The 14,932-nt window shown below is 31.7% G+C and overlaps 2 protein-coding genes across 2 annotated transcripts; one reads left to right on the plus strand and one right to left on the minus strand.

Moving 5' to 3' along the window:
* Positions 1 to 128: 128 nt before the first annotated feature.
* Positions 129 to 7,330, plus strand: LOC134695580 (uncharacterized). The gene is made up of 4 exons (XM_063556839.1): positions 129 to 1,683; positions 2,656 to 2,925; positions 3,845 to 4,676; positions 6,217 to 7,330. Exons 1-4 carry the CDS (start codon positions 469 to 471, stop codon positions 6,951 to 6,953), a joined length of 3,054 nt encoding a protein of 1,017 aa, XP_063412909.1. The 5' UTR covers positions 129 to 468; the 3' UTR covers positions 6,954 to 7,330.
* Positions 7,331 to 7,485: 155 nt separating this feature from the next.
* LOC134695581 (bifunctional 3'-5' exonuclease/ATP-dependent helicase WRN-like) lies at positions 7,486 to 13,296 on the minus strand. Its single transcript, XM_063556840.1, has 3 exons — positions 12,321 to 13,296; positions 10,758 to 10,899; positions 7,486 to 8,447 (listed from the first exon to the last, which is right to left on the minus strand). The coding sequence occupies exons 1-3, from the start codon at positions 13,182 to 13,184 to the stop codon at positions 7,888 to 7,890; spliced, it is 1,566 nt and encodes a 521-aa protein (XP_063412910.1). The 5' UTR covers positions 13,185 to 13,296; the 3' UTR covers positions 7,486 to 7,887.
* Between the last annotated feature and the right edge of the window lie 1,636 nt (positions 13,297 to 14,932).

Raw genomic sequence — 14,932 nt, forward strand, 5'->3', positions numbered from 1 at the left:
GGCAAAATTTTGCCCTGGAGATTTTAACGAGATTTCACGTTACTATGTTACATAGCAACGTCACTGTACAACATCCGGAATATTAGCGAAAATGTAAACAAAACAGACGATAATATTTTTTAAGAAATAACAAGAATTGTAAGAAATTAAGAATCAGACAAGAAGAGAAAATCAGTAATATACATTGTAAAGATAGAAGCAGAAGACATTATTACATGTAAACCTTATAAATCAACTTTAATATATATACACGCAACATTTAGTAATGCCGGGCAATGGAGAAAATGTAAACAAACAGACGACACGATTTTTTCGATAAATACTGCTAATATTGCAAATAAAGAAATTCAGACCACAGAAAAATAATGAACTGACACTGAAACAGTAGAAATTACTGATGCATACTATGTTTAACTCTAATTATGTCATGAAATATCATAAACGTACTTTGTCTTCAATACAATGTAAATGCCGTCACCACGAAAAACAAACCTGAACATATGCGTGGTTTGTAAAATACAAAAAGAGAAAAAAATTGAATGGAGATTGATAGACTCAAGTCATGGACAAAAGAAAAGAATTGCTCAACTTTTATTAAAATATGGAGAAATTGATGTGGTTGACGGTGCCATATGCAGACCATGTGAGCGAAAGTTGTCAAGTCTTGACAATAGTGTCAGAGAATTCAAATTTAAATGTAATCAAAATTTTCATTTGATATCACCCAAACGTTGTTTTACAGATGAAAATACAAACCCTGCCAAAAAACTTAGTAACAATGGAGAAAATGTTGAAAATCCTACACCTTCATCACCCAAATCAACACACATGTCAACTTCCAGTAATATTTCAACACCACAAAATTTTAACACTGTGAGAAAACAGCTCGGGGACATATCAAATATTACATGCACGCCAATCAGACCTAAGCATCATGATACACTTAACGATTCTGGGATATCACTGTCTACACCTGAAATTGAAATTGAAACAAATAGTCTTGCTCTTAATAGGAAAAACAAATCAAATAGTACAGTTACATGTAGTAAAGAATTATTTAAGGATACACCTATAAATGTTGAATGTCATGATCACATCTATAGTGCTGTTAGTACACCCAGGAAGAGATCAAAAATTAAGACTACAAAAGAAACTTTACCCAAAGAAGAAGAGACATTAGCAGTGAAAAGTTTGAAAAAAATAATAGTCAAACAACAACAATATGATAATTTATCACCAGTAGAATTAGCTGAAATCGTGTCAGTTCTGCCGCTGGGATCCAGATCTGCACTTATTCAAACTCTTTTAAAGTATGATTCCTTCAAACATCTTATAACTGATGAACTGATGAAAATATTATCCAATCAGCATGATATTTTAAAAAACAGAAAAAGAGGCAAGCTTAGTGTATTGAATGGGAAATCATTTGAGGATATGATAAATTTTAATTGGAGTCCAATTGTAGAAGAACTATGTGATGAATTCCCAGTTTTATGTCGCACAATATTGAGTTTTATGCTACCAGATAACTTGACAGAAAAAACAAAGTCTGATCGCATTACATCAATGGTCCCGAGGATAGGGTTTATTTATTCTTTGCTAGCACAGAGTCGCAACCAAGAATTGAGCAAGGTTCAGCACATGATCAATACAATTTTGTTTGACAACTTGTGTGATCAAAAGGTAAATTGAAGTTAACATATATATCAGTGTTCTCCCTAGGGCCTGTTAGCATCATGGTGATGCTATATTTCTAAATGTGATGCTATCTGAAGTGAATTTCTTATAGATTGTGTTATAGATGTGATGCTTTAATTTCTAGAAGAAAGATGGTATTTTAATTTTTCCTGTTTACCAGGATGCTAAATGAAATATCTGGGGAGAACACTGTATATAAAATTAAATGTACCTGCTTTGAGTCTCTTTTTAAACCAACTAATTTGTTTTCTTTAAATATTTTACTCAAATTTGTATAAGAGTTATCTCCCATTCAATATAAAAAAATTAAAGATGCAAAATCACTACCTAGCTTATTTTTCCTCCAAATTTAATGAATCATTGATAACTAAAATAACAGTGGTATAATGACCAATCAAACATACTATGTTGATATAAGCATCCATAAAAACGCACTTCAATTCATTCTACAATGTTGGTTAAAAGCTCATTAGAGCTTATGTTTGTCTATGTTTTATATACCATGCCGACTCTAAATAAAGCTTATTTATTTACAACTATGAGAAAATTCATACCATAAGGCATTCATAGACATAAAAACCAAATAACAATTGCAGAAAAATCTAAATAAGAATACCATCATATCATGATTTATGTTAAAAAAAAATGATAAACAACAACTAACTTCCATAATAAAGCCACAAATGATTCTAAGCATCTTTAAATGTAATCAAACACACACATGTAATTACAGTGAAGCAACTTCAGGTTTACTATTGACCTTATTGTCTAACTATACCAATTCTTGATGTTAAAATATCAAGAAAAGGTACATTTCCCTATGTGACTATTCGAAAAATGACAATGGACGTGGTTATACATGTATAAGCAGACATCTTGTGAATTGAAAAGTAACTTTTAAGCAATTTATTCATTTTCTTGAAGAGACTAAAATTATTGAAATTTCAATTTTTACAGGTATTTGATCGTCTACATTCAATTGGGGCATGCATGAGTTATGGACATAGTCTTACCATATTAGACAAGTATGGAGGTCACTTTAATTCTGCAGTAATAGATGCCTTAAAATCAGGAAAAAGAATTAGACTTGTAGGGGATAATATTAACTGGATGACAAATGTGCACGATGAAAGAAAAGACAACCATGCACATATGCATCATGCATTTGGATCTGCATGCATCATTCAGAACACATCATTTGATTTGCTTTCCAGCATTAAGCCTCAGGTATGTTACAAATTACCTTTGATTGAGTTTTTTTATACATATTTTAAAGTGTTTAGCTGTAAGAAAAATTTCTGGTAAATGTTGCTCTTCAGCTTTAGTAACACTACATGTATGAAATATGGATATACAAATATTTAGATATTTGTATATAAAAAGAAAAAAAAGAAAGTAAATTAAAATTAAATAACTGTCGTGGTAGCCATTTAAAAGCCACCTGATGAGTTCCCTTGGCAGGGACGAAACAGTTTTTATCTTTCACTTGAATATTATTTTATCAATTATAGACTTTTGACGAGAATCAGTATCATATAACAGGTCCTATAACGTATTGACTGAGTAAAAGTCAACTTCTGCTTTTAACATAAATTCCTGATATCTCCTTCTGATAAATTTGCAATCTTCTTTTTTTGTAAATATATAGTCTAATATGATTTTTAATAAAATAAAAATAGAAATTTATGCATAAAATAAGACTAGAACACTTTCATTATTTCATTACTGACAGTTATTGAACAGGTAGCAGTTTTCATTGTACAGCTCATTTCCTAATGTTTGTAGTATAAAACTTTGGTTGACTTGTTTGTTTCTGTATAAACGTTTACATATGCTTTGTGTTTAACATTGACATACCAAAACTATATATATATAAAGGCATAGTTGAACCTATATAAATTATATTTAAATTGTATCTAACTACAACTGTACAATAAACAAACAAACAAAGCAAGTAAGTTAACCAAAGTCTTGCTCTACATGCATTAGGAAATTTGCTCTAATGACCAATCAAAAATTTCAATTGACCATTATGTTCTGGTATATACCACAGGCATGGTCAGTACTAGTATAAATATAATAGTGACAATAAAATAAAAGTTTTACCCTATTTTTACCTTCATTTTGGATTATTAATTTATTTCAGTTGGACTACAGATATGCATCAGTGGAAACTTTCTTACCTTCCAGAAATGATTGGCATCTTCTAAGAGAAGACTATAGTGTCCACATTTTAAAAGTGGCTTCTAAACACATACCATTCTTCAAGGAATTTTGTAAGCCATTTGAAAACTTTTTTCACGGAACCTTGACTGAGGAATTGAAAACAAAAAACAAGGTGATTCCATTACCTGTTCTTCACTATAATGAACAAAAATATGATGAGGTTGTAAAAATTTTAGATTTCTATGAGTCATTTTTAAGAGAGAGCTTTGGTAAAGCTAACATAGACTATAATGACACAGTTAAAGTTTTGATAGGAGGTGACCAGTTAACAAGAGAAAGATTTTCTGGGAGCAAGTGCTTAAGAGCTGGTGGCATAACAGCAGATGAACGTTTTGATCACTTGTCTCCAATTACCTTTGAACTATTTCATCTCTGCATGAACTATGTCAAGTTGATAATGAAACAACTTTTCAAAGATCAAAGTGTAAATGAAATGGGCACTATGAAATGTGAGGCAAATCGTCTATTAAGAACCACTGTAAATGTCAATGTAAATGAACACTATGATGCCGACAAAGACTTCATAATATCCTTCACAGATGCATACATAACAGAAGCTGTTATGACTTTTTTTGAAATGGAAAACCCTACTTCTGCCCCAACAATAAATAGACATGAACCACCTAGTCAGTTTACAAATGATAGTGAGAAGAAGGAATGGATATTATCAATATTTGGTGATCTAGTTGACAAAATGGTATGGTGCAATGAAGGTGATACTTCCAGGTCTAACTCTGAGGAAGAAGTTCATGGTAGGTTTACAATACTAAATAATAAAATGCATCACTGAGTGCAGCCTGATACTATATATAGCCACAGAAGTGGATAAACCTCGAACATTTGGGCAAATTTGGATTGTGATAAAAGTTTTGCCTTAATATATGTTCCTGACACTAAAATATTATTATGTCAAAAAATTTTCAAACTTAAAGAGCAATACTTATAGGTTAAACAATACTTGGTCATGTTTTATGAAGATTTAAGCCCAAGGCGAAGCCGGGGGCTTAAATCTTCATAAAACATGACCAAGTATTGTCTGACCAATTTAGAACATATTCACACTTTCGAGTGACCTTACAAAATTAGCCTTTCCCACTGTAATATTCAAACCTTTTAAAGAGTTCACATTTTATAATGAACCAAATGTAAAATATAGGTAATTATTTCACTGGATGGAATGAAACAGCACTGACATAGTTTGTGAGGACCGAATGGATAAATTGTTTTTCTTCTGTTTCAGGTAAAATTTAATTCTTATAAAGTTTGAGATTTTTTTATTTTAAAAAAGCAACACAATTTTATATATATCCCCTTTTTAAAAATTAGATTTTTTTATAAATATGAAACTCTGCCCTAAGAGGGGGCCCGCTCCAGTGATTCCCTATATAAGCAACCAATTTTTTTCCCAAAAGGGGGGGGGGGGGCTGCCCCCTACCTAAATCGACCTCTGTCCTCTATTTAACTGACAATTGATTTTATGTTGATAGTACTAAATATAAAGCTTGATTGCAAGCTTCAACTTATCTGAACATGATCCAAGAAAAGAATGTCAAGGTAAGGTAAACCAAACCCAAAATACATTGTACATGTACACTGTACAATCATTTTATACACCAAATTTAGTTGACTTACATGTTATGCTTATAATTGTATATGAAATACTAACCACACACAACAAAATTACATTTAGCAAAGAACAATGGAGATGAGGTCAGGGTCAAATAAAACCTATCAAATTCACATGTACATTGTAAAACAATTCTAGGAAAATGTTAATAATACATTGTATTACCAGGGGTAGGGGGGGAAATACCAAAACTCAACTTTGAACATTAACACCTTGAAATAATTCTGTACACCAAATATAGTACTTAGCCCTCTAATTCTTTTAGCATCTGAGATGTGGACTTAACCCTAATAAATTAACTTGTTCACTGATCCATGAAAATATAGTCTTTCTATATATCTATTACATTTTGTGTACTTTTAATATAGAGAAATTAATATTACAAAATGTCTTTTATCTTCTTTTCATGCAATCATTGAAATGTATGAATGTGATCAAGGACTATGTTCATGTGATATGTGAAAATTTCATAACATAGGCAGATAAGCACCAAATATAGAATAATAAGATAAGTACCAAATATAAAAGACATTAACTATCAATAACCACTTAACTACAGGCTCTTTACCCTTTAACCCCGATAGTTTATGAATTATTTAACCGATTTGGTTTAATATGTGACTCGCATTTTTTTTCATACATGTATAAAAATTCTTGTTTTACAGAAGATGGAGAAGTTTTACGTCTGAAATTGGCCAATGGTAACTTCAAATCCTTTGTTATAAAGAAGAAGAAAACACCACCAAAGGAGGACAAAGTCCAATCCTATGGACATCTAGTTCTTGAACTAGGAGTTCATTTTAAAGCGCTGTTAAGCCTTTGTAAAACACCAGACAGAGAACGTGGTTTGCGTCTATTAAAAGTGACCATGCTGCATTTTAAAGCCAACAATTGGATGTCAAAATATGCATATGAAATAATGAGGTTGCTCGTACACCAGTATTGTATTTTGTCAGAACAAGAAGCATCAGAGGAATTTTATGCACTCTTTGTAAATACAAAAGGGAAAACAGACAGTCACATACCTTGTGACCTTCAAATGGAATATATTGTCAAATGTGTAAAAAAACATTTAAAACACATGTTTTCCAACAAAACAGATGATTTCATATCCAAAAGGACAAGTGCAATTTCAGCAATATCTGATATTTCCGAACAGTTTGATAGGGTTTCCAATGTTGTTATCAGGAGTAAAAGGCATTCTGACTTGAGCTCAATTCATGATGAATTAGACATGATCAGCGATCTTCGACAGTTACGACCTTTTGAAACTGACCCAGGACGCCAACATGACACTTTCCCAGGTATTTCAAGAAAAATGGAAAATCAGCTTGACATGAACCTATTTAGAAACTGGATCTTGCAGCAGAAAATAAAGTTTGCTACTGAACTTGGAAAATAAGTAAACTTTATTTTATCACTATAATTTCTGTCTTAAAGATAGAATACATGTTCAATTCCTGTGGTTTTGACTTTCATAAGACTACATGTATATTGTAATATGTTATTGCTTAAGGTTAAGTAGTTGCCCTCGACATGATAATTTATACCATTAAAACACAAATTCATCAAGTAACAAGAATGTGATGATAGTACACAGGTGCAAACCATGGTCCACTTTGACAGTCTTTATTTTTTAAGAAGCTATGGTTTTGTCCATACAGGGTTAAACTTGAAAGCACTGTTCAAGCAGGGTGCAATAACAGCATACACAGTGTCTAAAAATGCCTTTTAGTAGTTGCGACCCAGTATATTTAGTTTTGGGGATTTCTGATTAAACTGCAAAGTATAATATAAGATATGATATCAATAAATTTTTTCATGGACTTTTCTTAATAACTGAAACAGGAAAAAATGAGAAGCACACTATATATTTAATCCTTTAAACAGTGTTTGTGTTTAAAGAGAAAATTTTAAAACACAACTGAATATATTAATGATATATCACCAAACACCCAAACAACATACATACTTATCAACCAGCATAATTTAAAATAAAATCCCCCATTCTCCCCCACACTCTGATTTGCAGCAGGTCAAGTTTACGAGCATATTCCATCTACGCCAGGGACTTACAACCTTACGACTTTTCAAGGTGCGCCAGAGGGTTGCATCCTGTTCTGCATATCATGTTCTGCTATAATTTAATACACATATTTGATAAAGCCAAAATGAAAATTTAAAAACAGAATTCCTAAGTTAGTATGTATGTGATTTGGGAAGGCATAATTTTATTATCTATCATAAAAAAGGGTAGAGGTAGATTTGAAAAAAGCCAACAATATCACTGAATACTGAAGTTCTTAGAGTTCAATATACACTGCTGCAAAATATAGCTATTTCTTTTCATTTTCCACAATAGCTTTTACAATAAGAGAAATGTTAAGTGAAACTTCTTCAGCAATGAAAGGAAAATCTGATTTAATGACATCAGTGTTGTCATAAATATTGTAATTCTTTGCTATTTTGGCAGCTAACAAAGAATCAAGTCCTGTATATAAACTTGCTGACGGCATTTCCACTGAAGTGTTTTCAGCTTCAAAATATTCACAAAGTAACTGATTTATTTCTGTGACAGTTTTCCTTTTAACTGTTACTTTTTTGGTTTCACATACTGAATGTTCCTCTATGTTCTCTGTAAGTTGAGCAAAACAACTATCACATGTACATTTAAGTTCACATATGTCACAACAATCATGTTTCTCTTTATCAAAACAATTGTTGAATCCGAAGTGAGTGCAAATGTAGTCTCTTCGGCATTCTTTACTTTGGCAATAGTTTCTCATGCCATCAGTCATACCCTTAGCAGCTGAAGAAATGTCCATTTTGTTAAAGAACAATTTGGCAATTGCTGGGTTTCCATCACGACCTGCTCTTCCAATTTCCTGTATGTATGCTGCAATGAAAATATGGAGATGTGTTTTTGCTGTAAAATTCCCAATTGTGTGTATATTATATGCATATACTTTTAGTATTAATTATTCATGCCACACAAAATCAATAATCAGTTTTATCTTACCTCCTACACATTTCTAGGAATATGATTGAGTAAAAGTGTCTGTAGACTGTGTATTTCATATTAGGTTAGTAGGGAGACAGGGCTTATTTCATAAACAGTTAGTAGTGGTGTTAAGTCCCTTTATATTCCTTATTTAAATATTAGATATTATATGAAGTATAAGAAGGGAGGCTGGGCTTATTTCATACACAGATAGTAGTGGTGTTGTGTCCCTTTATAAAAAAAACAGTACTGAGAAAAAATCTTACCGGTTTCAACTGACAAAGTTGATAATTAAGATGTAAATAAATTCATATAACACATTTAAACCTAATAATTGCAAGTTGTTACTGTTGGTATCTGTTTTTGTAGGATCAATGGAAGTAGTTTGTTAATGCTAACCTGATGCTAACAGTATTGAGGACTTGCTCATTTTGATAGGTCTCTTGTCTTAAATTCACATGTTAAGATAGTGGGTAAGATAAACTTGAGAATTTTTGTAGGATTGTAAGAAAGATTTACTTATTTGAGTAAATTTTAAAGAAAATTAAGGGGAGATTACTCAAATATTATTTTTTACTTAATATATATGTGTATATTTTTTACTTTTTCAAAAAAAATTAAAAGTATTTGTACAAGAAGTATCCCTTACTGACAGAATGTCACAAACTTAATATTTAGAAAGTTTACACAGCAATGAATATTTGATTTGTGTAATTATATTATCTCTGGTCCCATTCTTTTCTAAGCTGTATCGTGGCTTTCTGACAAGAAATATTAAAATTTATATAAGAAATATGATTTGAACATTTAAAAAATTAGTGCATCAATATCATTCTTAAATGAATATAACAAGATGTTTAAACTCAAACAAACCTTAAGTATAAGTAAAAGTTATCTATTTTAAACTTAATTAGGGCCATGTAAAAAAAATAATCATTCCACTCATGAACAGTCCAAGGGAGGTAAGGACTATTATTATTAAAGACCTCAGCTTACACATTTTACCCGTATCTTTTTGTTTTCTGTGACAAGTTCTTTGAATATTTATACATGTATTAACTCAATCAAACACTGCAATATTCTTTTGAAGAAGATTGGTTTTGATATGTACAATACAGGGTACATGTCAATGTATTTATGTATTGCATTATGTGTATTGACTGTTACAATGTATTATTCAACCATAATTACTGTAATAATATTGGCATTCATGAATAATTGTACCTGTGTCAGTCAAAATATGAGATTTAATTTACTGTTATAAAGCCACAATTTTTTTTTATTTAAAAAAAGCATGTGATGCATTATTATCTCATTGATATGATAAAAGTATTAAGTCATGTAGTATCTGTTATGTTAACAGTTTGATATAGATATTGACACTGTTCTTCAAGAAACTGAGGAACATGCACAAAGGTGTTTATCTGATTAAGGTCAAGGAATTCAAATAGTAGTAAATGGGCTATGTTTGTCAACAATTTTGCAAGAATTCAACCAGTTACATTTCAAATGATACAATGCAAATGAGATAAATTATGCATTATTTTTTTCGATTTTCAGTTGAAGCTCTAAGAGCCAGAGTTGTATGCAAAATTTTACAATAATCTGTGACATACACCATTTACTACAACTTTAACTGAAGAAATAGGTTTATCCATGTACATGTACCAGTATACATGATATATAAAAATAGTTAGTCAGGTGTTTTTGATTCCTCATTGTTAAATAATATATACATGTACGTCATAGACGAGAATTGCTGTTATTTGATATTTCATTGAATTTCAAATTTTTATGTAAAAGTGATTTATAGTAGGAAATACCTGTATAACATTTTTACATGTTGTTAAACATGTACTGTTATCATGCATTTGTCATGGCTATGTTATTAATGTTTTTTGTTAAAAAATTACAATAAACTATATTTTCAACTGTTTCACATGTATGTGCTATTCCTTATTTTAATACAAGAAACACAAGAACTGATTAGTTTGGCCTTAAAAATGGGCCTTTTATAGCTGACTATGTGGTATGGGTTTTTGCTCATTGTTGAAGGCTGTACGGTTAACTAAATTAGTTAATGTTTTTTGTCATTTTGGTCTTTTGTGGATAGTTGTCTCATTGGCAATAATACCTTCTTTTTTATATGTAGTATACATTGTTGATCTACACACAATTGTACAATTTAAATTAACAATAACATACTTTCCATTGTTGATGGTACCCCAGCATGAATAACACGTCTAATGTCTGGTGCATCTGTACCCATGCTGTAGGCCTCTGTTGCAAACAACAAACGAATACTGCTGTCCATCTGTGCCATACTGTTCAGTACCTTGGATTTCATCTTAAAGATACAAATATATTTCCATTTCAATAAAAAAAAATATAAGATTCTTTTTAAAAAGTTATACATGTACATTATAACACATTCAGTCAGGGGTACTACTTATACAAGTGTATTTTATTTACTTGAAGAAGTAAAAAAAAATATACACATATAAGTAAATTTGTAGGATACTTATACAAGTGAATTTTATTTACTTGTATAGGTAAAAAAAAATTGGCTGAGTTATGTCCCTTCGGCATTCAGATTTTTTTACTTGTATAGGTAAAAAAATCAACCTTTCTTCTTTTCTTGAATTCTGAATATTTCTTTGCTCTAATAGATATTTAAATCGTGTACCCTTTGCAGATGTCTTTACTAATCATTTAAGTGTAATTTCATGGACAATGAAAGTCCCATTTGTCTGTTATCTTCTTAACACTGCTCATTTACAAGCCCCAAAGGAGCAATTTTTGAAGGCCTTGCGCAAATATACAAGATCTTTGCTCAATCAGTTTCTTTGATGAATTAATGAGATGAAACATTGAACTTTAATGAAAAAATTTGAGCAAACCTGGGAAAAATCATTAAAGGCATGATTTTACATCTCAAAACTTTTTGTTGGATTGTAAGAAAAATTTACTTATACAAGTAAATTTTTCAGAAAATTAAGGGGAGATTATTCAAACATTATTTATTTACTTATATGTGTATATTTTTTTTCACTTCTTCAAGTCAATAAAATACACTTGTACAAGTAGTACCCCTGACTGACATTATACAGTTTTCTCCTTTGAATTGTTTTATATTGTCTTTTTGGAGCCTTTTATAGTCAGCTGTTTATAGCTGACTATGCGGTACAATGTATGTGCTTTGCTCATTGTTGAAGGCAGTACAGTGACCGTGCAAAATCGTGTAGAGAAACTTAGGTTTATGTAAGTACAATATACATGCACATGATGCATTGGTGAACGAATAGAATAAACATTATTTTTCAAATTTAGATTTTGGGAAAAAATTGGTTGCTTATATAGGGAATCACTGAAGCCTGAATGGAGCGGCTCCCTCATAGGCAGTCAGTCAGTCTTATGAAAATTTCTGGATCCACCACTGGTCCTTACATTGTTCATATGACTGTCTAACTTTCAACACATGGTTATGGTAATAAACAATGTTTTTCATAAAATATGGTTACAGAATGGCACATGCATAATTGACTTCAAATAAGAAGTGTTAATGTAGAAGGACTTTTTTCACAATACTATTTTAGTATGAGCTTTGCTCATTGTTAAAGGTCATACAGTTTCAGACCTATATTTGTTATTTAAAATTCTTTATCATTTGGTCTTGTGGAGAGTTTCATATTTGCATATCACATGTTGTAAATTCAAACTTGCAATATTCTATATACATTTTGTACTATAATAAACAATTGCACAAACCTGTGGAGTACACGGGCTATGGTACTGAGCTACATAGTCCTTCAGGTCAGGATCCAATCGGATAAATAATTCCTGGCCATATCCACACCACTTGAGTTTTGTGTACACCACTGTCTTCGGAAATAACTCCTTCATATTGCCAAGTTCAGCACACAATGGACTGTAAATATAGTCATAAGAGTCTTCAACACGTGTTTTTCCACCACACCCTGCTGGTCTTGTTGAAACCACCAACTTAATATTAGGTCTATCCATGTTTCCAACAATAGTTCCGACTCCTTTCATTCCTAATCTTTTCACTATTTCTGCTTGCATTTCTGTGGTTGCTGTAGCAGTCAATGCCAAAATTTTGGCACTAGGAAACAATGACCGGAGCTTGATTAGTTCATAAAACTGTTCTCGGAAACCATTTCCCCATTGTACAACACAATGTGCCTCATCAACCACAATATGAGTGATTCTATCTCTTAATTCACACTTAAGAAGTTGAAAAGCTTCTTTGTTAATAAATTGTTCTGGGTGTCCAATCACATATTTAACGTTTGAAGGAATCTTAGCTCCACTGTTCTTATACAAAAGTTCATTAAAATGTATGGCAAGGTCTCCATATCGGTCTAACTGTTCATACAGAATCGAATTCAGGGGCGACACTACAATTACAACTCCGTTACTGAAGAAAGGCAAAGCTTCAAAAATCAACGATTTACCATATCCAGTCGGCAACACACACACAGTATCTACAACTAAAGCACTTTTCAGACATTTAACCTGAGATGGTTTAAAAAAAGAATACTCTTTCAATCTGTAGATGTTGATTTGCGATAAGACTTTCTTGGATTGTAGCATAAAATTGAATTTTTCCATGTTTACAGCGGGAAGTGCAATATATAGTACGCGCAATTTGATTGGCTGATTGGAAACATGTTGTTTTCACTAATCAAAACCAACAGTTCATCGGATATCACCGGCTGTCTATAAACAAAGTGTAGTAGTCAGTCGAGAACCAGCTTACCTTTCGTTTTGCGTCCTTTTGCGTCATAGTATAAAAAACGGCCACGGTGAAAGATTTCCCGGTTTCCGTATTCGACGCGCATTTACGTCTAATGAGATAAGAGAGTTAGTCTGGAATCGAGAATGGGAAATTAAATAAGAACATCTTTTGTTTAATAATTTTTAACTCTGACATGAACTATGCAAACATTTTCAACACAGTCTTCTCATTATATTCGAAAAGCCCACTAGTTCTTATCATCACATGTTTGTCAATAAACGGTAAGTAAGTAATTTTTATTGGTTTAAAATCCAAAATCACAAGATTGATACCAAGACAATACAAATTTGTTATACACAAACATACAAACATATATATATCATACCAAATTTATAAACATTGTATGCGGAGGTGGTACCACAAAGTTATTTAGTGCTTAATAGAGCATTTCTAGAAATGTACATGTCGCTTATAAATTTAACAATAATTCTAATTACATGTATATCAGTCTCAACACACGTACAAAAATTTAAATCTTGCTTCATTAGTCATATTGAAAAAAGAGGGAGTATGAACAATCAAATCAAAGGTTTACTTACTAAATTTGCCGTCACTTGAAATATTCTAAAACATTATAGGTTGCCACATGTTGAGCAGGAAGCTCCTGATGAAGTTCGTAACTGTTTTCTCAATTTTATCATTCACAGTAACTGAACTCACTCATCATATTTTGGACACAGGCACTCATCTAAAAAAAAAAACGCCTGTGTATACCTTTTTAAGGTATATAGAGAATTTTAAGGTATATAGGGAAAACAAATTCGTAGACGAGTGCCTGTGAGTTTGGAGGTACGTGTTGCACATAGGAGGATTTAGAGCACTGTGCCCCTTCCCTTTATGTGGGCAAAACTTTATTGATTATTTAGGCATCACTGAAGCATGACTAGAGAGGCTATCTCTTAAGCAGTCCGACAGTGGGACTCTTATGAAAATTTATAGGTCCCTCATGATCACTGCATGCCACAATTTTAGTTTTTATGTGATGGTAAGTCCAACGATTACTGTCGTTTTTACCTTTCGTTCTTTTGACTTTTCTCAATTCATTATAGATGTATGGTTATAAACTACTATTGCAATTGGTATCCTGTTTCGATTTCACTGCTAACAACAAACCCACAGCTAAAGACTATGTATTGTATTTTTTTAATCTTGGCATTAAAAAGTTTTATTTTCACCTGCAGGCCGGAGAAATCTGTCCATAATTTCATAACAAGACTGTTTAATATGTATCACAGATTAAAAATATTATCACTGTTGATCCAATATACAAATCCGTGGTTTGATCTATTCTTAAACAACTCAGTTCTTTAGTTCCCTCACAATGCCGGGAAGGCAGCAACATTTATATTTACGTTCCCCTTAAGTTATAGATAGAATAGAGAAATTGGGGACATTTTATATTTCCCATGTTATAAACTTTGAAAGAACACAAGCATGTGTAACTTTTGACAACACTAAGAAGGTGGTCAAACGTGGAGGTGGTAAGTTTATAACAGTAAACCCACCATCAAGTGCTTGCTAAAAACTAAACAGAGGCAGCTTTTATCCAAAACAAAAGATG

This window comes from Mytilus trossulus, chromosome 14, assembly GCF_036588685.1.
Source record: "Mytilus trossulus isolate FHL-02 chromosome 14, PNRI_Mtr1.1.1.hap1, whole genome shotgun sequence".
In the NCBI taxonomy this organism is placed as follows: Eukaryota; Metazoa; Mollusca; class Bivalvia; order Mytilida; family Mytilidae; genus Mytilus; species Mytilus trossulus.

Bases quoted from the DNA above. Each gene is read 5' to 3' on its own strand.
- LOC134695581 (XM_063556840.1), bottom strand. From the start codon at position 13,184: ATGGAAAAATTCAATTTTATGCTACAATCCAAGAAAGTCTTATCGCAA. The intron at 10,900-12,320 runs GTTTGTGCAATT...TGTATCTTTAAG, and splicing joins ATAGCCCGTGTACTCCACAG to ATGAAATCCAAGGTACTGAA. The intron at 8,448-10,757 runs GTATGTTATTGT...TTTTCATTGCAG, and splicing joins GGTACCATCAACAATGGAAA to CATACATACAGGAAATTGGA.
- LOC134695580 (XM_063556839.1), top strand. From the start codon at position 469: ATGCCGTCACCACGAAAAACAAACCTGAACATATGCGTGGTTTGTAAA. The intron at 1,684-2,655 runs GTAAATTGAAGT...CAATTTTTACAG, and splicing joins ACAACTTGTGTGATCAAAAG to GTATTTGATCGTCTACATTC. The intron at 2,926-3,844 runs GTATGTTACAAA...AATTTATTTCAG, and splicing joins TTTCCAGCATTAAGCCTCAG to TTGGACTACAGATATGCATC.